This window comes from Anser cygnoides, chromosome 10 (assembly GCF_040182565.1).
Source record: "Anser cygnoides isolate HZ-2024a breed goose chromosome 10, Taihu_goose_T2T_genome, whole genome shotgun sequence".
NCBI classification, from domain to species: domain Eukaryota; kingdom Metazoa; phylum Chordata; class Aves; order Anseriformes; family Anatidae; genus Anser; species Anser cygnoides.
Window position 1 is genome coordinate 18,010,954 of NC_089882.1, and position 26,404 is coordinate 18,037,357.

A 26,404-nucleotide genomic window follows, 5' to 3' on the forward strand; every position below is an offset into this window, starting at 1 on the left:
TAGAAATGATACCACCTTTAAACAGGGGATTTTGCATTTAGTTGAACGATAGTGCAGTCGAAGCTAATAAAATGTTGCTACAGGATTGTAAGATGTGCATCAGTCTATGCATCTCATTTGTAAGTGAGCTATTTGAGACTAGGAGATCAAGTAGGATTCACAGAAGGAATGAGTAGGTTCTGGGTAGTTAAAATGTCTGTAGGGACATGAGGCAAAAGCAGTGTATAAAGATGTTGCTAAACTTGAAGTGACTGGAGCCTGAGAAAAGTTTCTCAGTGATTGACTTTTATTCTACTAGAGGTTGACTACCCCTTCTTCAAAGAAGGGTCTAATACTCCTCTTTTATTTATGTGCTTATGGGAGATTACCCTATTTACACTGTCTTTACCTTTTTTCTTTCCTGTCATTCCCCAGCGAGAGTTTCCAGTACCTACTGAATTTCCAGCAGAGCGTTCCCAGCTTCCAGTGTGCATTCATCCTCACTCAGCTCCTGATTGCCATCTCTGAGAAACCAATGGCTGGCTGGAAGAAAGAGAAAATGGGTAATGTGTGAAGAACCTCTTCTCCCAGATTCATTTTCATGCTGTCCTTTGCCAGTAAATCTTGGGTTCTGTCTCTGGAGTGCATGTTTTTGGGGAGAGTTTTCCTCTCACTATCCTAGCAGTCTCACCGGGGTGAACAGTCCTAGCCACTAATAAAAGGAACTGAAGTAAATGTATTAGAAGCTGTTTGATATTTGTTTTACTGTGCCTCAGTCACGTGCAGAAAGGCAGACTCCAGCTCCTTTGGTTGGTGTTTTTAAAATCAGAGCCTCACAACTTTAAGAGTTTTAAGAGTTTCTGCTGTTTAATTTTGGTATCAGTTTAACCATTGATGATGGAGCTAACCACAGACATAATCAGACGTAACTTCCTTTAAAATAAACTGTCCATATAGAGCTGTTACTTCAGGGTGGAGAGGGGAATGTTTATCTGTTAACCCCATACAACAAATGTTCTCAGTCAATAGAACCGCCCTTCTTAGGGATTAGGACCAGCTTTGTAGGAGGGACAACATTCAAGCAGATGAGGCATAGGCATGCTTGCAGGTAATATACAAGAAAAACACTTGCTCTCGACTTGAAATTCTTTATTTCAGTGTATGACAGTCAGCGCTCTCAGCTGTATCTTGTCATACTGAGACATCTCTAGAATTTGTCTTTCTCAGATGCCCATAGCCACTCAGAATGATAAGTTCTCATCTTTGAGAGATATGATAAATCCCATCTTTGGGATTTTACTGTTTTAAACAGGCCCACGTTGAGAGAACTGCCTGCTGACCATGTCAAGGAATAATAAATTTTAACTAATAATTTCCTGTTTTAAAATATTTCCGCAAGAAAAAACAGGTTTGTTAGTGCTTTTGATTTATGAAACCTGTAAACTTCAAACTTACCTTTTAATATTCACTATTACAGAGCTGTAGCCAAAAAGAAAAGTCGCTTGCTATTGGAATTCCATTTCTAGAAATGCGTGCCCTAAGGGTTGCATATCACCATATTTAAATAGTTGGCTCACTGTAGGAGCTACCAAAGACCTAACACTTAACATTAGCTGTAGATGGATGCCTTATGATGAGAGTAGGTATTCTGGACCAGGAACACACTGGATCTATGTATATTTTGTTATCGTGATAGGCCATGGAATGGTTTGGGTTGTAAGGGACCTTAAAGATCATTTAGTTCCAACCCCTCATCATGGGCCAGATTGCTCAAAGCCTGTCCAACCTTGCCTTGAACACTTCTAGGGATGGCGGCATCCACAACTGTTCCAGTGCCTCACCACCCTCATAGTGAAGAATTTCTTTCAAATTAGAAAGTTTAATTTAAACCTACTCTCTTTTAACTTGTGACCTTACTGCACTTAGGGAAAGTGCTTTCTGATTTACTAAAGTTCAGGCCTGATGAAGAGTAGCGATGCTGTGATCTTCTGACAAGCCATTTGGACACATGGCCTTTTTATGGAAGAAGGAAATTGTTTTAGATTCTTGGGAACCAAAACACGTCCAATTTCTTCTGTAAGTTATTCCTTATCTTTTACAGCTTTGCTGGCAAAGCAGTTCCTCTGCCGGTCCTGGGTGAAACCCAGTGGGGACCAAGAGAAGGGCAGCCAGTTCAACAGCGCGCTGCATACTCTGCTCTGGTAAGACTCAAGCTGTTGTAAGAGCATGCTGAAACACTCTATAGAAATTTTTCTAGTCGTTACTGTTGTTGCAGAGGGATGACTCCTCTCAGTCATTACCCTCATATTTTAAGGATACAATGAGTGGTAAGAAGAATTCTGTTAGTTATTGGCCATAGAAGCATGCTTAGACCTCATGTTTGCTAGACAATAGTTTGTCAGTGTACAGCAACACATTACAGGTATGTGTGCATACATGTATAAATATGGATGTGGACTAAAATGTCTGGTTTTGTTTTCACAAAAGTGAACACAAATCTGCTCTCACTGAAGTCAAGGAGAGCAGGACTGAGTCTTAGGTGAAATATAATCACCAAATCAAAAGATGGTGAAGGTTGGAAGGAACCTTTGGAGGTCACTGTTCCAACTCCCCTACTCTAACAGGTACCCCTCAGAGCAGGCTGCCAAGGATTGAAAGAGGGTTTGTAACTTTCGGAAGAAGGGACAGGCAACTCAGGAGGACTACAGAGCTGTTGTGAGGTTATTACAGGGAGGAAATCAGAAGAGCCAAAGCCCAACTAGAGTTTAATTTGGCCACTACAGTAAAAGACAATAAACATATAAGTGTATAAACAAGAAAAGGAGGGCTAAGGAGAATCTCCATCCTATATTGGATGCAGAGAGAAAAAGTGATGAGAGATGAGAAAAAGGCTGAGCTACTTTAATGCCTTCTTTGACTCAGACTTTATTAGTGAGACTAGTTGTTCCCAGGGTACTCAACCCGCTGAGCTGGGAGGCAGAGGCAGGGAGCAGAATGAAGCCCTTATTATTCCAAGGGGAATGGTTAGCCACCTACTACACCACCTGAACACATACAGATCTATGCGGCCATATGGGATCCACCCAAGAGTACTGAAGGAGTGCTCACCAAGCCAATTCTAATGATTTATCAGCAGCCCTGGCTATCCAGGAAGGTCTCAGTTGACTGGAGGTTAGCAAACGTGACGCCTGTCTACAAGGACAGCAAGGAGGCTCTGGGGAACTGCAGGCCTGTCGGTCTGACCTTGGTGCCAGGGAAGGTGATGGAACAGATCATCCTGAGTGCCCTCACACAGCACATGCAGAACAAACAGGTGATCAGAGCCAGTCAGCATGGGTTTATGAAAGGCAGGTCCTGCCTGACTAACCTGATCTACTTCTGTGAGAGCATGACCTATTTAGTGGATGTGGGAAAGGCTGTAGACTTTGTTTACTTGAACTTTAGTAAAGCAGTTGATACTGTTTCCCACAGCCTTCTCCTCGAGAAACTGGCTGCTGGTGGCTTGGACGGCTGTGCCGTTCACTAGGTAAAAAATAACTGGCTGCATGGCCAGGTCCCAAGGGTCGCTATGAATGGAGTTAAATCCGTCTGGCAGCCAGTCACAAGTGGTCTTCCCCAGGGCTCAGTACTGGGGCCAGCTTTGGTTAACATTACATACATATCCCTGTAGTTCCCTGGGTCCTTTTTGAAGGTAGGAGTGATGCTTTTCCTCTAGTCCTCAGGCACCTCTACCAGTCACTATTGCTTTGGATTTCCTATGTAAGAGTGGCATAAAAGTGAGCTTCACAATTTTAGGCCACGTGTTGCAGGTAGTTCAAGAATTTTCTGGGTTATTCTGTGTAATATTTACTGGTGAACTAAGCTTGTTTCGGATTTAGTGTCTACCTAGAGCACACAGATAACATCTTGAAAGCTATAGAAGAAATCTCCAGTGTTGGTGTTCCTGAATTGATCAACTCTGCCAAAGATGGATGTTCTTCTACGTATCCTACACTGAGCAGGTAATTATATCAGTAGAGACTTTGTATATCACAAGATGCACAATGACTTTTTATATTCAATTATTTTGTAGTCTATTATAGTTTCATGCTAGTACTGCCGTGGACAGCTCTGGGCACTTCTAAACTTTTTTTTTGGCAGTCCAAAATAGGTTAGTGCGTAGTTAGCTTTAAATGGATGTGGAATGTCATTGTGCATTGCCGCAATATTAACTTTATTATTTGTGAGCCGTTTCAATTGGAGAATGAACTGCCATCCATCATCAAGTATGCTGCCTCTTTAAGTGCTGCTATTGTTGTGATATAAAGCACTCTAAAAGTCACCTTCATAGACCTGGGGCAGCTCTAAGCAGTCCTGGGCTGGTATGTGGTTTGCAAAAGCTCTGTACATGGACTCAGGGTATTCCTGCTACCAGCACAGGAATTAAGAAGCATGGCTTACCTAGGGATGGCCAAATTTCCTGCACTTCAGAACAACTAAAATCTTCTTAGATCTTTGGAGAGACATGCTTATGAGTCCTAGGCTCAGTCTTCTTGGATTTGCTACTAAGGAGAATGCTCAGCTGGGCAATCTTTAAATATTCCACATTGTTCTGGGGACAAGAAGTCTGTCTAGATGCTCAGGGATGGCTTTTAATTTTGCTCTCGCTTACTCCACAGGCAGACATTCCCAGTTTTCTTCAGAGTAATGATAGCTCAGCTGGAGAGTTCAGTGAAAAGCATCCCAGCTGGGAAACCATCAGACTCAAGTGAGGTAGGAAAACAAATGCAATGGAATCGTTGAGGGGAAAAGGGCATAAGTTAAACTATACAGTATAATAAAGTTGTACAGCTTTTAAAGGAATCTACTGCTGAACGTGGTCTGTGAAAAGCAGTCAGAGAGGCTCATTGATCATACAAAACTGATACACAGGAGTAGCATCCTTTTTTTCTTGGTTTGCACCATGTAAAAAACAGTAAATTCATTAGAAGCTATAACTGGAAATCAGATAGTAATCAGCAAAATAAAAAGCTTTGCAGTTGGCCTGCACACCTGTGTGGCAGCACAAAATTATTCTCCAACCAAGAGTTTCTCTAAGATCGAGGAAGTGTATTAACTCTGAGCGTTTTTTAAGGCGTGTGGGAACTGATCAGGCTGGCATTGCCATTGAGTGGTTTTGCTCTGATAAATCTGCCTGTGGGGAAGCTTTGTCCATCTGTTCTCAAAAACAACCATGCTTTGGGTACAGTTCTTCAAGCCAATTCCTTATCCATTGAACGGTCCACCCTTAAATACCTTCCCTCTCTAGTTTGGAGATCAGGATGTGATGTGGGACCGTGTCAAAGGCCTTACAGAAGTCCAGGTAGATGACATTGGTTGGTTTTCCCTTGTCAACTGATGCAGTCACTCCATCATAGAAGGCCACCAGATTGGTCAGGCACGATTTGCCCTTGGTGAAGCCGTGCTGGCTGTCTCGGATCACCTCCTTGTCTTTCATGTGCCTTAACATTGTTTCCAGGAGGTTCTAATTATGGTCCCCTTGCATCCCACTAGACACAACTGGAGAAACTGCTGCAGTGGAACATTGCTGTGCGGAATTTCCATATCCTTGTTAACTTGGTCAAGGTGAGGATCGATGATGATCTGGGATATTTTTCTGGTTTTACCTTCAGATTCCTAGCAATGTACCCAGGTTCGTGAGCACAAGGGAAAAATGTGAAGGATGATTTACTAGTGAAATAACCTGGAAGTGGTAATTAAAGGCAATTACAATTTGTGTACAAGGTTTTCCATTTAGCTTTCTCTTTAGTACTTTCTAATTCTACAGTCTGCACATCTTACTAATATAGTTGTCACAAATAAAAAGTCTGTAAAAGGGAAGGATGATGTACAGTGGTGCAGGCAAAGTACAGAATGACCCCCCTATCATCTAGTACAATATCTTGTGTATGACAGAGTCCACTGCCAGCTGTGGAAGAGGCAGATGGAAGAAGCCTTACAGGTAGATCTGGAATAGCATCTGACAGAAGGAGGCATTCTCCTGCTGTACTCAGTTAGAGGCAGGCTAATACTCTGAACTCAGAAGGCTTGGATTCCTGTCTAGAACTTCCATTCAGTGTTTATCTGATAGCCCTCAGCTTCTCACTCACACCCAATGTGTGCTTCCTTTGAACCCTGCCAATGTTTCAGGTCACCCTGTGGTGATAAATTCCAGAGGCCAGCCCCACTGGATGAAATATTCCCTTCCATCAGTTTTTGAGTTGGCACAATCAGTGTCACCGATTGTGACCGTGTTTTGGGCAGAAGGTAGCAAGTATGGCTGCACTTTGCTCTATGCCTAGATTGATCATTACTGTTTGCTTTTGTCATATTTGCAGTGATGATCAGCAAGTTCAGGTTTTTCAAGTACAGCTTATGAGTTCTGGTGAATTGAGCTGGATTCTTCTGTACAACAGCATTCACTGGGGCCCTACCTGCACTCCAGATTCTCTCACAGCACCTGCCATCTGAGAGCATAAAGGGTAGAGCTGACTCAACTAGTTGTGTTTTTTGCAGTCCATAGCAGCACCAGAGTACCTTCTCAGCCTTTACTGACATCTGTGTGCTATGCCAGTTAAAATGTTCATTATTAGGTTATAGAATTGGTCACTGGCAAAAAATATACATGCAAAAATATACCAGAAGAAAGCCCACAAGAGAGCTGAGACCATCTATTTGGTTTCTTTGTTGTTAGACCACAGCTGCGTGACCTGTGCAGTGACACCTGCTGCCTTTTCATGGCTGACACCATTAATATAACAGCTTCATTATTTCCTCCAAAATACATTATTTTGAACGCCTTAGTTTTGCTTTGTCTGTTAGGCAGTTACTTGCCCACCAGCTGGACTGGGTCTCTCAGTTCCCAGACTATCAATAATTTCAGACTCACTGGGATGATTTTGTGCCATCTGCAAAAGGTATACCTCCCTGCTCCCTTTAGATGACTGCATAGCCATCCTGCAAAGTACTTCTGTCTGACAACCGCTACATTTCATGCACTTACATGGTGTTCTCTGAAATTTGAGAATGGATGGTGCCTTAGAACAGATTTCACACACTGTGAATGAATGGCATGTAACTGAGGGCTATTTGCAATTGTCTGCTGTGCTTGTGTTGTTGCCTTTAGACTTGCAGACTGATCTAGCTCTCCTCTTGCCCACGTAGGTATTTGACAGCAGGCCTGTGCTCAACATCTGCCTGAAGGTAAGCCAGAACTCAAAATATTTGAAGAGAGCTATTAAAATACCAGCTTTCTTGAATCACTGCTTCCAGTGAAGAAAAGAGTAGTTACTTATTTCTCTGGAAGAAGCAGATATAACTTATTCTCATACACTTAGCTGTCTTCCAGTTATCCTTCTCAAGTGGCTCAGTCACAAAGACTTTGCTGCTAATGGCATTACCGACTTAAGCCCTTTTCTGTCTCTCCTTTCCCTGGGGTACTTCAAATCAGAGGAGACATCACAGCAGGCAGGTTTCTTTTGGAGCCCAGAGAGACAGTGTGTCCTCCTGCAACTCTTCCTTTCCTGGCTAGGATTTACGTAGTGACTCTGTCATTTTCTTTACTTAGATTTATCACCAGTTTGCTAGTGAATAAAACCAGGGATGCGTACAATTATGAGACCATGTACAAGACCATGTATGAGCCCACCTTTGCAGTGACTAGAGTGGGACCCTTTACTGAGCTTGTACATTCCAGTACAGCTTTTACATGAACATTATCTTTTACTAAGCAAGAACAGTCTCTCCAGGATAGCTTGAAAGAATGTATTACTCTTATCTGACTTCATGATGGTTCTTTGAAAAGGAATTTAAATTTGCCTTCTAATGTATTTATTGTTCTTTTATAGTATGGACGTCTTTTTGTAGAAGCATTTCTGAAGCTTGCCATGCCTCTCCTGGATCACAGCTTTAAAAAACATAGGGTAAATACTTTGGAGATAGAACTATCTAGAACTGGTTGAGAAGCATGACTGATACTTGCTCTAAGGAGATTCCTGCCTTTGGTCAAATGTTGGCACAACACTTGCAGTGCTTCATGACAAATGTGTCTGATGTTTCCAGCTGTGCTGTGCCCTGCTTACATGCCTGTGCAGTGCTCTCTTAGCAAACAGATTGCTATTTGTGAGCTCTTTGCCATGAACTCTTGGAAAAGCTGAATGGATTCACTGTTAGCAAAGGAAGCCCTCTCAACCTCCTTCTCCTTCAAAAGTTACCACCACAAAGGTGTCCCTCAAAGTAGGAAGCTCACGTTGCGCAGTTGGTGTTGGTGGGGTCTAGGGATCTAGTGGGAGGGTGTTTTTGCAAAAATTCTTGCAGTTTTGAGCAGTACAACATGCATGAATGCAGATGGACTGAGCAACCTCAGTGCTCTATGTAATAAGCAAGAACAGTCCATTTATTCCCTCTCCTTTGTTGCAAGATGAACTTCCTTTGCTGGTGAGACTCATTCTTTGGCTCCGTCTTCACAACGGAGAAAAAATCTAAAATTTATTCTTTAAATTTATTTAAATTTAAATTTATTTAATTTTAAATTTATTCTTTTCTAAAATCTATTCTTTAATAGATAACCCATTTCTGTTGCAAATATGAGATCTGTTCTCATGGCTGTTTGGTGGAATGAGGTTATCAAAAAGATATCTAGTCATTACTACTGCACAATAGAAAGTGCCTCATAATTTGCTCAGTAGAGAGAATTGATGCCCAGAGTTCACATTGGAAGTGTTTCAAATATCACAATCTAGCAGTACGTTACGTATTTTCCTTCCGGTTCCCCTGGTAAAGAAGGTTGTACTTGAGCAAAGATGTGACAAGATGGTCTTGATCTTAAATGCTCCACTTTCACTGTTAGGTTCCAAAGTCTGACTCAAAATCAGTTTTCAAATTGCTTGGCCTGATAGTGCTTATAATGTGTGATCCTACTTCTATTACCAGTTACTTGACGATGTGCACGGTGCAAGTCTCCTGAGGTTTATCCCGTTCATCTGATTATCTCTGCATCATATCTTTAAAAGGATTACTGGGACTCTCGCATTATTCTTGTTTTCCTTATGGAAAAATCCTTTGACCATGATTTGCTGATCTACTTTTTTTTTTTTTTTATTGCAGGATGATGTGCAGGGTTTGCTGAAAACCTTGCAGCTGAGTACCAGGCAACTTCATCACATGTGTGGCCACTCCAAGGTAAGATAACTTCCAATTGCAGCACAAACTCCTGTCATAAGAATTGATTATTTTCCTCTCACTGTTTTTCTAGGGCATAGACAGGTTCTACTTGCAGGCTTACAGCAGTATCAGTTAGAGCAAAAGCTCTGGGAGGAGGAGAAATAGCCTTAGTTAATGGCCCTAGAGTTGAAGTATTTGGTTTGGAAGTGGCTGAGGTGGCTATCAGATCAGGTTAGCGTACCCTATTTTTTAGGACAGGTTCTTGATATCTTCGGCCGTTGGCATCTGCAAGAGGATGTTTCTGAGGACACAAGCTAAGACCCTAGAGACCTGGAATAAAGTACAAGTGCTAGACTGATAATATGGGAGAGAAGCCTTGGCAAAGATCAACAGCCTTGTGAGTTAAAAGAATGGACAAGGCAAAACCATATTCAAAATCCTCTTGAGGTGCCTTTTTGGCTTTATACATTTATATTAAAGAATAGGGCAAAGGGAGAGGAGTAAGATGGTGACACCCAACCAGTCTGCAGTTCTCTATAGGAGACTGGGGGAACGAAGGAAGAAGACTAGCACCCTGCTTGCAGTGTGGAGAGCCAGTACTTAGCAAAAGAGAGAATCACAGGGGAAAAATGCAGTAAAAAGGAATTTCACTTGTCAGACTCCTCAGAGCTCCAAGAACATGTCTGAGAAAAGCTTTTCCAAAGTAGTTGAAGCAGTGCTCCCCAAGCTAGATTTGCTAGCAATGTAATCCAGAGCTGGCATCAGGAGCAGAAAAGCCTCGCTGAAAAACAGAACGTGCCATTGCAGCTCTCAGCATAGAGGAGAACCTGTCTAATCAGTCTGGTGAACTAGAACCTAGCACAAACCCTGGAAATGATAAAAAGCCAGTCTGACACTTGAAACTTAATTCCTCGTGCCCACTTTAAAGTCCCAGTTCACCTCAAAAGCAGCATAACACCACTGCAGCTTGTGATGGTTGCTTTTGCACTTGACCTGGATATCTAAGCGTGGTGTCCCACAGTCCCTCTTAGCAAATAACTGTGATTAGTGAACACCTTTGTTTTACAATTGTTCTTGTATCCACTGCAATCTGATCAGGTTTCTGTGCCAAATCGTTTTGGCAAGAGTGAGAAGGCAGCGACTGATTCTAGGCAAATAAATAAATGTATGCAATGAATGAAGAGGATTACCTGAAAATTACCTGTGTGGAGTTAATGCCAACATTTGTTGAAACGGTCTTGATATCATTTTCATACAACACTAGTAGATGCTCACTGACTTACATGTGGTGTTATCTAACATTTGTTACTCCCTCAATATGAATGTCTTTAAAGAACTTCTCGTACCAGATAGCAGCGATCAGCTTCACCTGAGGTATTTAGCATTTGCTCTTCTGCATCAGCTTGCATATCTAATGCTGGACATAAGGGGACAGATTTTTCCAAAGGACCTGGTGCTTTGTCGAGTCTCCAAACTGCTTGCAGGAAACTGGATGGGTTCCAAGACCCAGGGAGCACTGTGGTGTTGGTAGTGTCACTGGCAAGGTCTTCCCTGATTAAGTTCTGATTAATGCTGACGATTGCTAGCTCCTGCCTCTTACGCAGACCAGAGAACAGATTGCTGTTGGTACTCAGTTGCTCATTCCCTGCTGGCAGAACACGAAGCAAGGCAGTGCCCCTCTTCCCATACATGCTGAACTCGTCCAAGAAATAAAGTTAATCTGATTTCAGACTACAGCTAATGAGAGCAAGAAGCTTGCAAAGTATTCTCGTGAATGAAGAAAACACTTATGCACAAAGTAATTGTTTATGACTCTTGGCAGGTTCTCTGGTTTAGCAATGGCTCTAGATCCAAGCCTAGCAGGAAGGGACTGTTCAGACAAGCACGCTCACCTGGAGCTAAATCTCACACAATACTTGGCATAGCTGCCCTTCCTCAGCTGATTTTTGCTTACATCAGCTCCAACTGTCGTAGTCCTCCAAAAGCCAGTGCTGCTTTGGTCTGCATAAGCTGGCTTTGGAGTTGATAGTGCAAATACATTCCATGTAGCTAAGGTAAAGGAACTATGTCAGGCACTAAGCAAGAAAAGATTGTCATCACAGTGGTTTATTCAACACCTTTCTCATGCTGTCTTCTCTGTACTTGGGAATCTGGCAATTTCCTGACGTGAAACTCCCTCGGGATTAGTTTGCAGTTTGTGGCTATCAGCAAGCAGCTACTTCCCTTCCTAGGCAGGGAGTGTGGTGGTCTGCAGTTTGTAGTGTCGCTTTTTGCTGTGCATTGGATCTGTGCAATTGTCCATTGCTGACCTACATAGATGGTTGATATTTCACCATTAGCTTGCACGTGAGAGCCAGATTTACCCAAACAATATCAGTTGCACATGCCACCAGCAGCAGTGCATCTTTCAGACACTTGTGTGCAAGCAAGCTGTGGCTGCCATGAGCAAGGTGGCAGCAGTGTGAGATCTGTCCGTCAGGAGCTGTGTTGTTCTTGGAGGAAAGAGCAAGTGACACCAGCCTGTTGCTGAGAGGATGGAGCAAATGAAAAGCAGATTCTCAAAAGATTTCCCAAGGGTCAGCAGAATTCATGTGACTTGGTAGAGATGTTAGTGGCCTGCCTGTAAGGTTTATGAGAAAAGCTGAGGATCCTCCTGTTCTTACCCTGAGAGGATGCAGCTGCTTGGATTATTGGAAATGACTTATTTGCTGTTTTAGACAAAATGCTTGTCTGAGTTTTATTTTTGTATGTGAAAGAATTTGGCTAAGAAATTACATAGTCTGGGCAACCTTTGCAAGAACTGTGTCCCATCCCTCCCACCTGTATAACCATGGCTTGGACTAGCCCAGTTTCCTGTAACATCAGAACATAATTTGCCAATGAAATTCTCCTCCCAGCCTGAGTCTGTACTGCCTAATTTTTACAGGCAGAAAATGTAGGCAAGAATCAATTGTAACCATGTTGTTCAACTGTTTTGTAGATTCGCCAAGATATTGGACTGACTAACCATGTGCCTTTGTTGAAGAAGTCACTGGAACAATTTGTATACCGAGTAAAGGCAATGCTGGCATTCAACCACTGCCAGGAGGCATTCTGGGTGGGCATCCTCAAAAATCGGGATCTTCAGGTGAGAATTGTTTGGGGCAATTATAAGCTGGGAAAGGATGGTGCTCACCTTACCCCGACAGCTGTAACTTTGCCTTGGTGTGTGGGTAGTATTGAAAGGCTGCATTCAACGTGGCCATACTACAGCCGTATCTAGTGCAGCAGGAAGCATTTTACGTCAAGTTTTCAAGGTCCTGCATCTCTGGGGGCTTTCTCACAGTGTGCCTCTCACACTGAAGGGGTCAGCTCTTCTTGTTCCCAACAAGTGGGTATGGGGACCCTTCTTCTCCTCAGGGCTAAGAACTTGCAAAAGGAGGAGGTGACCCCTCTTGAACACCTCTTTGTGTCTGCATGGCTGTCTGCACGTTAACGGAAACCCGTTCTGGCCATTTTCTTCATCTTGCACTCTAGAGGCAGGCCAGCCAGAACAAAGCCTGCTTTTTACCCAAAACCTATTTATTCGAGACAGTAACGAAACGCCTTCTTCCATTCCATCCCAGCACGCTTTTGCTACTTCACATACACTCAACACAGGTCTCCTGTGTTAAATTTAGGGAGAAGAGATTTTGTCTCAAGCTTCTGAAGCCAGGGACTCTGAGGAAGACTCTGCAGAAAGTCCCGCTGAGGTACGGCTGTGAGGGCACCGCCGCCTGGCCCCCGCTTAGAGGTGTACGGGTGGCGACGGCGGGATGCTGGAGCCCTGCTTTCCTCTCGGCTGCATCCTCTGCGCCCCTCTTAACGCCCCCACGAAGGCACGGCGGCGGGCGAGCCCCCGTGCCCCCTGCCCTGGCTGTGCTGCCAGCGCCCCCCGGTTCTGAGGCCGGCCTCTCCCGCAGGAGCCCAGCGGCGCGGCGGGCGAGAGCGCCTCGGACGGCAGCGACCAGGAGGAGGAGGAAGAGGAGGAGGAAGGGCGGGGGGCGGCGGGGCCGGGCCGCGGCCCTGCCCCCTGAGCTCCGCGGCGGCCGGGGCGGGGAAGGGGAAGGGGAAGGGGAGGGACCGGGGGGGGCAGGGGGAAGGCGGCCGAGGCGGGCGGAGCGCGGCGGCGGCCATGTCGGTGCAGGAGGACCCGGTGCAGCGGGAGATCCACCAGGACTGGGCCAACCGCGAGTACATCGAGGTGATCACCAGCTCCATCAAGAAGATCGCCGACTTCCTCAACTCCTTCGGTGAGGGGGCTGGGCTGGGCTGAGCGGGGCCGGGCCGGGGGGCCGGGGCGGGGGCCGCGGTGCGTCTCACTGCCGCTCCCGCAGACATGTCGTGCCGCTCCCGCCTGGCCACCCTGAACGAGAAGCTGACGGCGCTGGAGCGCAGGATCGAGTACATCGAGGCGCGGGTGAGCCTTGCGGTGGGCCCGGGGGCGGCGGGGCCGGGCGCGGGGCGGGCCCCGCCTGAGGCGCTCCCTCTCGCGGCAGGTCACCAAGGGCGAGACGCTGACATAGGCCGGGGGCGGCCCCGGGCCCCCCGCCGCTGGAGCACCGCCGTCCCACGGCCTGCACCGGGCCCGCCGCCGCCTCCTCCGCTCGTGTTGCCAATAAACCGCTGTGCTCCTGCCCTGCCTGCTCTCTGCCTGCCCGGGACCGGCTGCTTCGCGGCTGCCTGCCACCCTAAGGGATGTCCGGAGCCCGCCCTCCTGCCTGCCCACCCCTCCGGCCCCGCGGGGTCCGGGCTCTCGATCCTCCCCTTTGCAGAGGGGAGACGCTCCCGGCGCCTCAGGCCTGGCTGCTGGTGACTCCGTGAGGCATCCGGCCAGCGTGCCTCAGCCTCCGAGGTGCTTTGTGCTCCTGCTGGGGTCCGGAGGAAAAGCTGGTGATCCTGAGGGTTTGCGGGGTGACTCAGCCTGCGCCTGTGCACGCTGTAAGGGCTAGCTGGGGGCAGCAGGCTCACCCGTGTCGTGCACGTAGCACCGAGAGCACCCTTTGATAGCATCAAGGAAGAGGTATGTCTCCTCCTCTGGGAGGCAAGTGTCAAGGAGAAAGCAATCTCTCCTCCCTTTGTACCACTCTTCCATTTTTCTCGGTTCTTCAGGGGGCATCTAAAGCTGCTATCTCACTGCTCTTATTTTTATTGTGGAGACCATGGGGTTGGGGTCAGTAAAAGTCTTCTTGCTTCCCAGCAGGCTTTAAACGTCTCCGTACATTATTCAGCTTGAAAGCTCACCTTTTTGTGGTGATAATGTAACGTCAGCAGTTTTTACTGAACACCTGAGTAACTGTGTTCCCCTTTTTATCATCAAGGCTGGCAGGTCTGACATCAGCTGGCTGTACCCCAGTATGTGTTTTCTCCCAAAGTCGTGGCTTTGCTGTCCATGGGAAGTCCTGTTTTATCTGCCATTTGAGTAAGAAAACTCCAAGCTTCCTTGCTGTTGCATAGCCAGTTGCATGTGCTTTCCTGTCAGGTCAGGATGCACATCCAGGAGGTTTGGCTGCTTCTGCTGTGTAGTTCTAGCAGAAAGAACTGTTTTGTACCAGCCCAGCAGAGCTTACAGCAAAGAGTGGGGATGTTGTGCTTTTGCTCAGGGGTGCTGTCATACAAGGTAGGTAGAGGGAAAGCACCTAGCTCTTCTTGGAAGGCAGTTGCACTGTGACCCACACTCATCAAAAGTCCACCCATGACTCACATGCTGCCTATTCTGGATGTGCTCATGGGTGGGCTGGTATGGAGTCCGTGGAGATAATTGATACTTGTCTGGATGAGGCCCTGAACAGCTTGATTGGACTTGAAGTTAGCCCCACTTTGAATGCGTGTGTGAAGTGGGGTGGGGTGAGCTAGTCCCTTCTGCCTAAATCATCGTAAGATTCTTCAGCCTAAAATGAAATAGGAGACAGGATTTTCTGGGTGGAGAAGCCTGGTTCTCAGGATACTTCAGCTGCTGCTGCAGTGTGCAGCCTTGGAGTAGATAGAACTTTGATATGTTCAAAGCACTTGGATTATTGTATAGAGTGGAGAATTCTGCTGGTCTGTCTCAAAATCACAGTGGCTGAGCCCAACAGGGACCCCCGGAGGCCACCTGGTGCCCTGCTCCAGCAGGGCCACCCAGCGCACGCTGCCCAGGACCACGTTCGGGAGGCTGCTGTCTGGCTCCAAGAAGAGGGACTCACGGCCTCTCTGGGCAACCTGGGCCGCTGCTCCGTCCCCCACACGGTACACCAGCACGTGCTGACGTTCAGAGAGAACCTCCTGTGGTCCGGTTTGTGCCCGCTGCCGCTCGCCCTGTCCCTGGGCATTACTGCCAAGAGCCTGGCTCCATCCTCCCCGCACCCTCCCCTTGGGTGATTTGGGACATGGACGAGATCCCCCTGAGCCTCCTCTTCAGGCTTAGTCCCAGCTCTCCCGGCCTGTCCTCCCTGGAGAGATGTTCGGTACCTTCAGCATCTTTGTGGCCCTTCCTTGGGCTCTCTGGATATGATGCCCTAGGCACCTACATTAAATTTTTTTTGGCATGGATTCACGTATTCTAAATCAGGAGACTTGATTTTTTTTTTCTTTTGTGCATTTTCCCCACCACACATTTAATGTAGCAGGAGATTAAAGCATGCTGTGTATGCATCCTTTTGCACTGAGAGAGCCGAGTGCTCAGGTAGCCCTGCAGCTCTGCTTGGTGCCAGCTGACCAGTCCAGGACCTCGCCTCAGAGGCTGAACCAGAGAGCAAGCTCATCCAAAGCCTCTTACGAATCTGCCTGAATGGAGCAGTTTCATTAGAGCCAGAGCCACAGCCCTAACTTGAGAAATGTCTGCACAGCGAGAGCTGTGCCCCTGCTTGTAGGGAGCACTACCTGTCACACAGGCAGCCAGACCTCACAGAGGGAGCGATCAGAGCAGTCCCGCAGTCCTCATTTGGGTCAACAATTCCCAGATCTCCAGGTCTGGGAATCAGAGATAGTACTGAATTTTTCACCGTTTTTCTGGTGGCAGCAGAAAAGTGAGAAAATGCAAAGTTTAAATTCAGGCTCCATGCCATGGAAGTTGCAGTCGATGATCCAAAGCACACGTTTTAACATACGTTATTCTCAAATAATTGTAGCTACTAGTTGTGGTTTTACTCAGCCGGGCAGCTGAGCTCCACTGCAACTGCTCTCTCACTCCCCCTCCTCAAAGGGAAAGGGGGAGAAAATATGATGAAAAGGGCTCAAGGGTTGCCCATCACTCAAGCCTGCCCATCACTTCAAGGTGGAGGAAAAATAAAAGTAAGAAGATCACAAGCCTTTTCCTGAAGGTGGTGGTCTTGCTGGCCTGCTGTCAGATCAGGTGTAGGCTTGTTTGCACAATTCAGCTGAGGGATGTGCAGTGCTGGGCTGGATCCCAATGATTTTAAGCCATCGTCCTTTGAATTGTCTTCTGCTACGTCAGGGAACATTCATGCTAAGGTTTGTCCTTGCTTATTTTTGACAGCTACCCAGATCCGATTGACCTGATATAAACCAGCTAACGGAAATACAAGTTGAGACAAAGCAGAGACAACTTGTAGTGATACATTTTTGGTAGTTGTGGTAGTTGATACTTGGGACCGTACCAACACATTAGTGTCTTCCCAAAAGAGCCAAGAACCTTTCCACTTCTGCACTGAAGATTATAAAGCTGTCGATAGCCAGCTTTTGCAGTCATGCTGGCTGCATCAGCTCCACTTTCTCACACTAGTGACAATTTGTTAGTGTTTCAATATCAAATGAATTCAATAGTCCTGGTACACCTCCCACACCCTCCAGTGCGTGGCAGGAGGGCAAAGTGCTGCGGGGGTAATGAGGTTTTGGACTCTTAAAATACCAGGAGGCAAGGGGCAGTGAGGAGGAGGAGAGGGCATCTTGTATCTCCAGGTCAGGCTTTGGAGCTGAAACCTGGGCTTTGGACTCTGCAGCTCAGGGTCTGGATCCTAAAGTGGTGCTTTGTTCCTTCGAAATGGATGTTTGGACCCGAAAAGGAGGCTTTGGACCCTAAAATTCAGGCCTCGTCTCCTAACATGAGGATTTGGGAATTTGAAAGCAGGGGTGTTCCTGTCAAATAAGACTTTGACATCTAAGAAGGCCACGTTGCATCTTACAATAAAATTCTGGATCCTAAAAACAGGGCATTGTGCCCTAAAAATGGCAGCCTGGTCCATAAGATAGTGGGTGTAAGCAAGAAAAAGCCAGTAAAAAGGAGGGTTTATCCTTTCAAACAAGGCTTTGGAGCCCAAGGAAGAGGCTTTCTGCCCTAATATGTGACGCTGTGGCCTAAAAAGAATGCTTTGGACCCTAAAAATGAGAGCCTAGGTCCAAAAACGGAGGGTGTAGGTGATAAAAAGATGACTTTCGGTCCCAAGTATAGGCTCTCTTGCCCTGAAAATGTCCTGAAAGCTGGGTGCTTAAGGACAAGGCTGTGGTCTGTAAAGAGGAGCCTTGGTGCCATACCTGTATGCTTTTCAGGTGCAAAGAAAAGGTGATAAAAAGGTTTTGGATCCACAAAAGGTGCTCTTAGCCCTGAAGTGAAGGGGTTACAGGGTGAAAATGAGACATTTGGCCCTAAAAATGAGGCTTTGATTCCTCAGAAAGGGTCTTTTCTGTGTGCCCGGAGCATCCCAAAGGCCCTGCTGGCAGCTGGTCACAGGTTTGCTGGCTCAAATGGGGCCTCGTGGGGCTGAAGAGCTGCTGGGGGAAACTGCTCTCGGCCGCTCTGGTTCAGAAGAGCTGGCCTCTGGAGGGAACCCACTTCGAGACTCTGTCCCCAGTGCTACAGCGCCTGGCTGTCGTCGTGCAGCCTGGCAGCATCCCAAAAGGACGCTCGCTGCTGGCCAGAGTCAGAGGGGGCAGATCCTTCCTCCGGGCACATGGTGAAATGGAGAAAGGCAGCACTCCAGCACGCCCCTGCTGTCACACTGTGGTGGTTTTCCTCAGGCGGGCAGCCGAGTTCCACCACGGCCGCTCTCTCACTCCCCCTCCTCAAAGAGGAAGGGGGAGAAAATATGACACAAAGAGCTCGAGGTTTGAGATAAGGATGATTTAATTAAAGGGAAAAGGGAGCGGGGAAAAAATAAAAAGGAAAAGGAAAAGAAAAAAAATAAAAAAGAAAAAAAGGACGAAAAAGAAGAAAAAAAAAGAAAAAAGGGAAAGACCACGCGAAAGGACAGAGAGAGGGAAAAGCAGCGAGGCCACCAGGCGTGGGGCGTGTGCGGAGAGCTCCGCTCCAGGGAGGGCTGCACAGTGCCCCCGGGGCTGGGGAGGCACAGCCGTCGTGTAGATGAGGATGCTGATGGCCAGCTCTGATGGCAAGGAGGAGGACACTTTCCGCGCTGAGGGCGGTGCGGCCCTGGGGCGGGTGGCCCAGCGGAGCTGCGGCTGTCCCAGCCCTGGCAGTGTCCCAGGCCTAAGCGGGGGTCTCAGGTCTGAGCGGGGGTCTTAGACCAGGCTCGCTGCTGGAGAGGCGACGGCTGAAGCCCTGTTGTTCATGGGGTTCGTGAGCTGGTTCGGGCGTGCCACCAGCACGTAGAAGGACGGAGAAGTGGAGGGAGTGTGCCCGGGGAGCGGGGCTGCGCCGCAGGCAGGAGGAGATGCCGGGAGCTTTCCAGCACGCTCAGCTGCCTGCCGGGGAAGAGCGTCGCCTCCTCCACGCCTTCTGCAGCCTGGAGCACAGCTGCCGAAAGCTGAACCGCGAGCGTGGCCTTGCTGCTTGCAGGATCAGCAGTGTCTGAAGTGCCAGCGAAGAGACCGACTCGCAGGGGTCTTGCCTCAAGCCGTGAAGGACTGAGAGAACAGAGAAGGAGAGGCGAGCTGACGGCCCTGTACCCGCAGAGCGCCCGGCCCCCCGCAGACGTCGCCCCCAGCTCTCCGCCCAGCCAGGAGGGAGCAGGGGACAGGCGCGTCACCTGGCGGCTGCCCTGCGATCCCCCTCCCCGGCTCACCTTCGCAGATGTACTGGCTCTTGTTCTCGCGCTGATCCACCAGGTGCCTCCCCACGAGCCCTGGGGACACACGGCCTGTCAGCGCCCCCGGCTGCTCCCCGGGGCGCAGCACGAAGGCACAGGGACGGGGGGCCCCAGGCTCGCGGCTCACCAATGAACCTCACAGCCTCCCGCCGCAGGGGCTCCTGCAGGCTCTGCAGGTAGGGCAGGCTCTGGCCCAGGTACTCCTCTGCTCCGCTCCTCCTCCTGGCCAGCTGGAGAGGGAAGGGCGCGGGGTCAGCGCAGGGCGGCCCCGTCCCTGGCCCCGTCCCCGTCCCCGTCCCCGGGTGCAGAACTGCGCGTACCAGGCACTCGCCGATCTTACACATCTGCACCGTCTCGGCCAGGTGCGCCAGCTGCCTCCAGCGCAGGAACCGCGCGACACCAAGGAGGGCTTCGCGGGAGGCCTGCAGAACAGCTGAGATGGCACCAGAGCCTGGGCAGAAGACCCTGCCACCCCCGCAGCCCCTCCGCAGGGAGGGTGCCTCAGTGGAGACTGACGCTGCCAGCAGCTGCAGCACCCCTGGTGCTCGGGGGCCCCCGAGGCAGTCAGCGTCGCCCTCCCCAGAGGAGCAAAACGCCCACCTCGGCCACGCTCTCGTCCTGGTCGTGCAGGTGGAAGGACAGCGGGACAAGGCTCCTGCACACCTCCTTCTGCATCTTCTTCTTTTCGCTGCCCTCCACAAAGCCCAGCGTGTCGAGGAGGAGGCGAATAGAGAGAACCCGCACTGCGCTTGACTCCTGGGGAGGAGGAGAGGGGGACATCAGTCCCGGTGGCTCCAAGCCCTCCGCAAGCAGGGCCAGCACGACCGACAAAGTGGGGGCAAAGTCTCCGAGCCAAGAGGCAGAGGGCACACCTTGAGGACGGCCCCCAAAAGTGAGCAAGCTGTGGCCTGCCGAAAGTCTGCCCAAGGGCACGCAGCGCCCAGGGCTGGGAACCGGGCAGGGAGAGCCCACAGTGGGGTGTCACAGGGACGCAGGCATGGGGACGCAGCCTTACGTCGTCAAAGAGTGATGGGAGCTTGCCGGCCAGCTCCAGAGCCGTGAGGCTGAGCGTCCTCCCCTCCAGGAGCCGCAGCATGGTGCTGAGCACGGGCAGAGCGACAGTGCGGGTGTCGCTGTCTGCACCCTGCAGCTGCTCTGTGATGCTCGGCAGCAGGACGAGTGTTTGCCTTGCCTGTGTGAAAAAAACACCTTCCTTTGGGTAAAGCAAGGACTGCCCCCTGGGCGAAAACACTCTCCGATCCCAGCTGTCCCGCTGGCTTCTCCCCATGGGACAGCGTGGTGCTGGCAGGCAGGGCTGCCCGGCACAGCCCCAAAGAAAGAGAGCCGGAGGCGCGGGGATGGACGCACAGCGCCGGCCCCCTGCCGCCCCTTCCCCGCTGCCTGGAAAGGTGCCGAGCCACGACAGCCCGGGGCCAGCCCAGCCCAAGCCGCTGCACTCGTGGTGTTGCCGGCTGCCCCTGCTCACCGTGTCCGGCCTCTGGGTGAGCCCCAGGATCGCCCTGAGCACCAGGCTCTGCATGCCCAGGCACTGGCTCCGCAGGTAGGTGGCAAAGAGGCTCACGACGCAGTCCAGCTCGTTGCCGAGGTCTGTGCACTCCAGCATCTGAAAAAGCCGTGGTGGGTGGTGCTGGATCCGCCCCTCCTCTTGGGGCAAGGATGCCAGGGCAGGGCAGCAGGGCTTGCGCCGAGCCCCCGCAGCCCCACGCTCGCTGCTCCTGCTGCCCCTGCTCACCTCGCTGAGGAAGACCATGGCCACCAGCTCCCAGGAGGAGTCCTCCGTGCTGAGCAGCTCGGCCAGCAGGCGGATGATGGTGGCGCGCAGGCTTCCGGGCAACTCCTTCATTTCCCTGGCAGGGAAAACGGCAAGCAGGCGCCGTCAGCCCCGAGCCGGGCGGGCACAGCTCTCCTGGCTTTGCACCGCTCTCGCCACCACCCCAGCGGCCACGGGCACCCATGCTGTGGCAGCACTTTCTCCAAGACCCAGGGACCCCCCCCCAGGAAGGGGATGGTGCCGACAAGGGGCTCTCACCTGGCCACCACCTGCACGCCCCAGAGGTGGCTCTCGGCGCTGAGAAGCGCGGCCCAGCCACCCTGCGCCTCGATGGCCAGCACCTGGCTCCCCAGGCCCACGCTGCGGAGCAGCGCTTTCAGGGACTGCACCGTGGACCTGCGGGCAGAGAAGGGCCCGGGTCACGCCGGGAGCCCCAGCCCTGGGTTCCTCTGAGCAGCAGGGGACGGGGATGTGGCACCTGATGGGAGTGAGCAGGTCCTGCCGGTGCTTCTTGCGGAAGACCTGCACCTCCTGCAGCGTCAGCTCCGTGGTGAAGGATGCTTGGACGAGGAGGGCCAGGAAGAGCTGGGGGAAGATGGCCTTCGCCTCCTCCAGGCAGCTGGGCAGCAGGAGGATCTCGTGGAGGGGCCTTGCTGCCTGCAGAAAGCACCCAGAGGCGTGGGCAGGGAGGGACAGAGGAGGGTGGAGACCCCCAGGCTGGCCCCGTGGGCGCGCCCGGGTGCCCCAGGGTGCGGATAAGGCTGGGAGGGGTCAGGGGAGGGGAGCGGGGCCCCTGTCCATCGGAGATGGGCAAGCGAGGAACTCACGGCCAGGGCCAGGATGCGCGGGTGGTCCTTGATGGAGGTGGATGTCTTGCACCCAGACTGGTTCATGAGGACGCGGAGCAGCTCCCGCAGCACCCTCTCTGTGGCTGGGGGCTCAGACACCATCGCCCTCCACATGGTGACGGCGACGCTGCGGGACCCCCGGGCTGTCAGCAGGGCCTCCCCCGGCCCGGCTGCTGTCCTCGCTGGTGGTGGTGGGGGGGGGTGGATGAGATGCGCTGGGCCCCGTACCTGGTGCAGGTCGGCGAGCACTGCAGCAGGCTGGCAACCGTCTCCCTGGGGTGCTTGCTGGCCAGCGCCAGCAGGGCCCTGTCCAGGCTCTGAAGGGCCAGCGCGGCTCTGACGGACGGCAGGGTTCTGTAGATGGCCCACACGATGTTCAGCACCTGGAGGTGGGACACGGGTGAGACGGGGCCGGCACCAGAGCAGGAACAGAGCCCCGAGGGCTGGAGCCGTGGCCGGGCCGCTGGCGGGTACCCACCTGTCCCGAATGGAAGTCGGTCTCTGCCGCCAGCACGTCCACCATGTGGGCAGCCAGCTTGGTGCTGTAGAGGCTCGGGGCTCTCATGCTCTCGACGGCGGCGAGGAAGACGCCCAACCGTTCAGAGGGCTGCAGGTACTTCATAAACGTCTGTGGGAGGAAGGACAAGACGTCAGTCACCCCGAGGGCTGCGATGGCCCCGCTCAGCCCTGCTGCTCCCAGCGCCCCAGGAGAGCTGGGAGCAGGGGCTGGGCCGGGCGACGGCTGGGGTGCGGCCGCGTGCGGGCCCCGTGGGGACCGGGCTTTGTCGGGGACAGCGCCGGTCCTCTTCCTGACGTCGCAGGGCCGGGGTCTCCTCCGGGGCTCAGGGCTGGCGCTTCTCACCATGAAGATTCTGCTGGTGTTGCCGTCTTCTGAGAGCCGTAAGGACAGCCGAGCTCGCCAGCGCTCCCGGAGCTGCGGCGGCTCGGCATCCTGGTCCCAGAGCCTTGTTCCTGGAGAAAAGCGGACACAGTGTCAGCGGGGGGGCCTGGGGACCTGACAGTGGCAGCCGGGGGCTCGGGCACAAGCCTCCCTGGCAGGAAGGGGGCATGCCAGAGCAGAGCTGGGGGCAGCGCTTCCAGGGAGGGCCCGGGCTCTCGCGCTCAGGGCAGGGGGAACGGCTCGTCAGCCCGCGGAAAGGCAGCCGGGCTCGCTCGGTCGGGTCTCTCCTGCTGAGGAGAGGGGCGCAGGCGGCCTGGTGCTGGCCTGGCTGTGCCGGCGTGCCCGTGTCTGGAGGGACCCAGCCCGACGCGGCTCCTCTCACTTCTTTGCTGCCCGATGAAGATGTAGAGGTGGCGCACAGCCTCCGCTGCCTCGTGCCTGGTCCCCTCGTTCTTGGAAGTGCAGCACAGGAGGAGGCTCCCCACCAGCCTCCCCAGCATGGAGAAGCGGTGCTTCTCGGGGTGGTGATGCCTCACCACTGTGGCTCCTGCAAAGCAGGAGCTGACCTGGGGAGAGAGGCAGCGCGGGACCGCGGCTGAGCGGGGCGGCGGGGCCCCAGCCCCAGCCCCAGCCCCGGCTCTGCGCAAGCCTGGAGATGGGGAGAGCCGCGGCCGCGGAGCGAGGACGGGGGCGCCGGGGCTGCCTGCACCAGGGGCTCCCTACCTGGGGCAAGGAGCAGGTGTTGATGAAGGCGGCCAGCCTGGCGATCCGCGCCATGGCCCTCTCCTCCACGGCCTCTGGCTGCCGCTGGGTGAAGGGCAGCAGGAGCTGGGGAGAGAAAAGCTGCTGGTGTGCCCGCAGCACGGGGCACTGGTCCTTCCAGCTGTCCCCCTGCTGCGGTGGCCAGGCGGGTGGCCATGCCCCTGTCCTGCTGAAGCCCCCGCTCCCTTCCCGTTGCTCCCCAGACATCCCTCCAGCCTCGCAAGGGCCAGCTGTGGGCCAGCCCCCGCCTTGGGGACCCCTGCCTGTACCAGGCGTTGCGGCAGAGAACTGACCGCGTGCGTGAAGCCCAGCCTTTGCCAAAGCCAGACCTTCAAGATGTTCTGCAGCTCCAGGAGGCCGGAGGCGCCGGCGCTGCCCACCAGCACCTGCAGCAGGCTGTCCAGGGCTTCCATGGTCTGCAAGGAGGACAGGGGTTGGGGCACCCGAACAGGGAGCAGTGGTGTCCCAAGCGCCCAGCCCGTGCATACCTTGAAGTAGAGAGACGTGTCCGTGTCTCTCGTGTCCTCGTGGCCAGGGAGGTGGAAGACGCTGCAGAGGCAGGCGCGCAGGAGGCCGTTCGTCCTGTCCTGCGGCAGCAGCCCCGCTCTGCTGCAAGGGGAGGAGGGGAGAGGTGTGGAACGCCCCCTGTGCGGCACCCTGTGCCCCACTCGGGGCCCCTGGCCGGGACCGGGGCCACCGTGGCGGCCAAGCCCGCGCTGGCCCAGGTACCTCATGGCGGCGATGGCGAGCATGGCTTTCTGCCGCACTGCCGTGTCCAGGCGATCGGTGGGCTCCTCCTGCAGCAGCGCCTGGAGGGCACAGCGCGAGGGCACAGGGCAGTGTCCCCCGGCCAGCGAGCGGCTACAGGGGCTGGCCTGCAGGGCTGCCCCATCCCAGCGCCCCCACCAGAGCCACCTCCCGGCTCCTGGGGCTCCCCGGCGGCCCCCGCAGCCCTGCAGCGGGAAGGGCCGTGCCCAGCACCCAGCCAGAGGGTGCTCCCCGCGGGGCAGGGCGTCCCCTCACCTTGATTCTCTGCGCCACCTCCAGCTGGCAGAAATACACCGCGTCCCAGGTGGTGTGGTCCGCGACGGCGGCTTTGCAGGCGTCGCAGACGGAGGCCAGAAACCTCAGCTTCTGTGCCTCTCGCTGAGCCGCGGAGGGGAGAGACAAGCGAGCGGGTCAGGGGAGCCCAGCAGTCTCCCTGCGGGCACAGCCGGGGCAGGGGCTGCCCGGAGGAGGCCAGCAGCCGCAGCACAAAGGGCGAGCGGTACCTTGGGTCTGCGGCTGCAGCAAGCGCGGATGAAGCTCAGGGCGTCCTCTTCCTCCTGCCGCGGCGCGGCCGAGGCAGAAGGGCCCACGCCTGAGCCAGAGGGCGCCTGCAGTGGCTGCACCTCACTCTCCTCATAGGGCTGCGGCCGGGGCCTGGAGGCCGGGGAGGCCCCAGCCTCCTCCAGCCAGGCCGCTCGCGGGGAGCAGGGGGGGATCCCCGACATCCTGCAGGGAGTGCCCAGGAGTGAATGTGGCTCCCGCTCCTGTCGCGGGGTAGGGATGCCACAGAGTGCCACCGCTGCCGCCAGCCCCAGGCCCCCACCCAGGCCCCCTCCTCTTGCCCTCGGGCGGGCGGCCCCAGAGCCCCGCGGGGGTCCTGTCCCCAGGGGCCTGCAGACGCCATCCCCTGCACTGGAGGGAGGTCCCCCTGCCCGGGGCTGCCCCCAGCCCCACTGCCGAACCAGGCCCCTTGGGGCCGGCCCCGCTGCGCAGCCCTGGCAGCGCTGACCCACCTGCTCCTCAGCCCTGGCTCCTGCGCTGGGTTTCTGTGGCAAGGTGCCCGCGGTTTGTGCCTTTGCTTCGCACCTGGAGCACCGGAAAGCACTCCAAGCAGTCGCAGCTGCACGGAACCAGGTCCGTTGTGTCCGTTGGGACGGGACCCGCCCCAGAGGCCCTGCTCCCGGATCCGGAGACGCTCCCTGGGCCCTGGCGTGGGAATACTAAAATTATAATAAAATTGTGGGCCCTAAAAATAGGGATTTGTTCCTTGAGAATGGCAGCCTGCTCCTTAAGATTGACTTGTAAGCAAGAAAAAGCTACTAAAAAGGAGGGTTTATCCTCTCAAACAGGGCTTTCGAGCCCAAGGAAGAGGCTTTCTGCCCTAATATGTGACGCTGGGGCCTAAAAATGACAGGGCAGCGTGGCCCGCCCTCCTCTGTCTGGATCAAAAAATGATGCTTTGTTCCCTCCAGATGGGTGTTTGGACCTGAAAAGGAGGCTTTGGACCCTAAAATTCAGGCCTCGTCTCCTAGCATGAGGATTTGGGAATATGAAAAGAAGGGGTGTTCCTCTCAGATAAGGCCTCGCCATCTAAAAGGCCGCTTTGCACCTTCCAATGAAAGTGTGGACCCTAAAACTAGGGCATTGTGCCCTAAAAATGGCAGCCTGGTCCACATGAGTGTGGCTGTAAGCAAGAAAAAGCTAGCTTTGGATCCAGAAGCGGGTGTGAGGGCCCTGACCAAAAGCACTTGGTGACTTAAAAGAAGCACCCTGGTCCTGAAAATCGAGGATTTAGGCAATCAGAAGAAGGGTTTGGATCCCAAGTGGAGGTTCCGGAGCCTGAAAATAGGGGATTGGAGCCTAAGAAGAACACAGTGGGTCCTAATAATGACGCTTGTACCGGTGAAAGACCCGAGGGTGGTCGGGGGTAAAGGGTGAGGGCAGTGAAGGGGAGCTTGTACCTCCAAGTCAGGCTTTGGAGCTGAAACCTGGGCCTTTGGACTCTGCAGCTCAGGGTCTGGATCCTGAAGTGATGCTTTGTTCCTTCGAAATGGATGTCTGGACCCGAAAAGGAGGCTTTGGACCCAAAAATTCAGGCCTCGTCTCCTAGCATGAGGATTTGGGAATTTGAAAGCAGGGGTGTTCCCCTCTAATAGGGCCAGACCGTCTAAGA

General features: G+C 52.8%; 3 protein-coding genes across 4 annotated transcripts in view; 2 read left to right on the plus strand and 1 right to left on the minus strand.

Annotated features, from left to right (window-relative positions):
* FANCD2 (FA complementation group D2) overlaps positions 1–13,239 on the plus strand; it is a 52,005-nt gene extending 38,766 nt beyond the window's left edge. For both annotated transcript variants that reach the window (XM_013201828.3, XM_048053792.2), the window contains exons 34-44: positions 415–542; positions 2,081–2,180; positions 3,858–3,980; positions 4,638–4,731; positions 5,512–5,583; positions 7,162–7,200; positions 7,845–7,919; positions 9,103–9,177; positions 12,140–12,286; positions 12,819–12,890; positions 13,101–13,239. In XM_013201828.3, coding sequence (XP_013057282.3) covers positions 415–542; positions 2,081–2,180; positions 3,858–3,980; positions 4,638–4,731; positions 5,512–5,583; positions 7,162–7,200; positions 7,845–7,919; positions 9,103–9,177; positions 12,140–12,286; positions 12,819–12,890; positions 13,101–13,214 — 1,039 coding nt within the window. In that variant the 3' untranslated portion in view covers positions 13,215–13,239. The remainder of the gene's footprint in view (positions 1–414; positions 543–2,080; positions 2,181–3,857; positions 3,981–4,637; positions 4,732–5,511; positions 5,584–7,161; positions 7,201–7,844; positions 7,920–9,102; positions 9,178–12,139; positions 12,287–12,818; positions 12,891–13,100) is intronic.
* Positions 13,240–13,260: 21 nt separating this feature from the next.
* BRK1 (BRICK1 subunit of SCAR/WAVE actin nucleating complex) lies at positions 13,261–13,815 on the plus strand. Its single transcript, XM_048053817.2, has 3 exons — positions 13,261–13,430; positions 13,515–13,597; positions 13,677–13,815. Exons 1-3 carry the CDS (start codon positions 13,313–13,315, stop codon positions 13,701–13,703), a joined length of 228 nt encoding a protein of 75 aa, XP_047909774.1. The 5' UTR covers positions 13,261–13,312; the 3' UTR covers positions 13,704–13,815.
* A 4,983-nt stretch (positions 13,816–18,798) lies between these two features.
* LOC125181823 (maestro heat-like repeat-containing protein family member 6) lies at positions 18,799–25,938 on the minus strand. The gene is made up of 20 exons (XM_067003374.1): positions 25,245–25,938; positions 24,735–24,957; positions 24,487–24,609; positions 24,193–24,272; positions 23,952–24,072; positions 23,793–23,879; positions 23,425–23,529; positions 23,084–23,267; positions 22,279–22,772; positions 22,029–22,183; positions 21,780–21,927; positions 21,431–21,609; positions 21,211–21,348; positions 20,647–21,028; positions 20,176–20,352; positions 19,761–19,916; positions 19,481–19,582; positions 19,288–19,390; positions 19,137–19,196; positions 18,799–18,978 (listed from the first exon to the last, which is right to left on the minus strand). Exons 2-20 carry the CDS (start codon positions 24,954–24,956, stop codon positions 18,809–18,811), a joined length of 3,186 nt encoding a protein of 1,061 aa, XP_066859475.1. The 5' UTR covers position 24,957; positions 25,245–25,938; the 3' UTR covers positions 18,799–18,808.
* Positions 25,939–26,404: the final 466 nt, after the last annotated feature.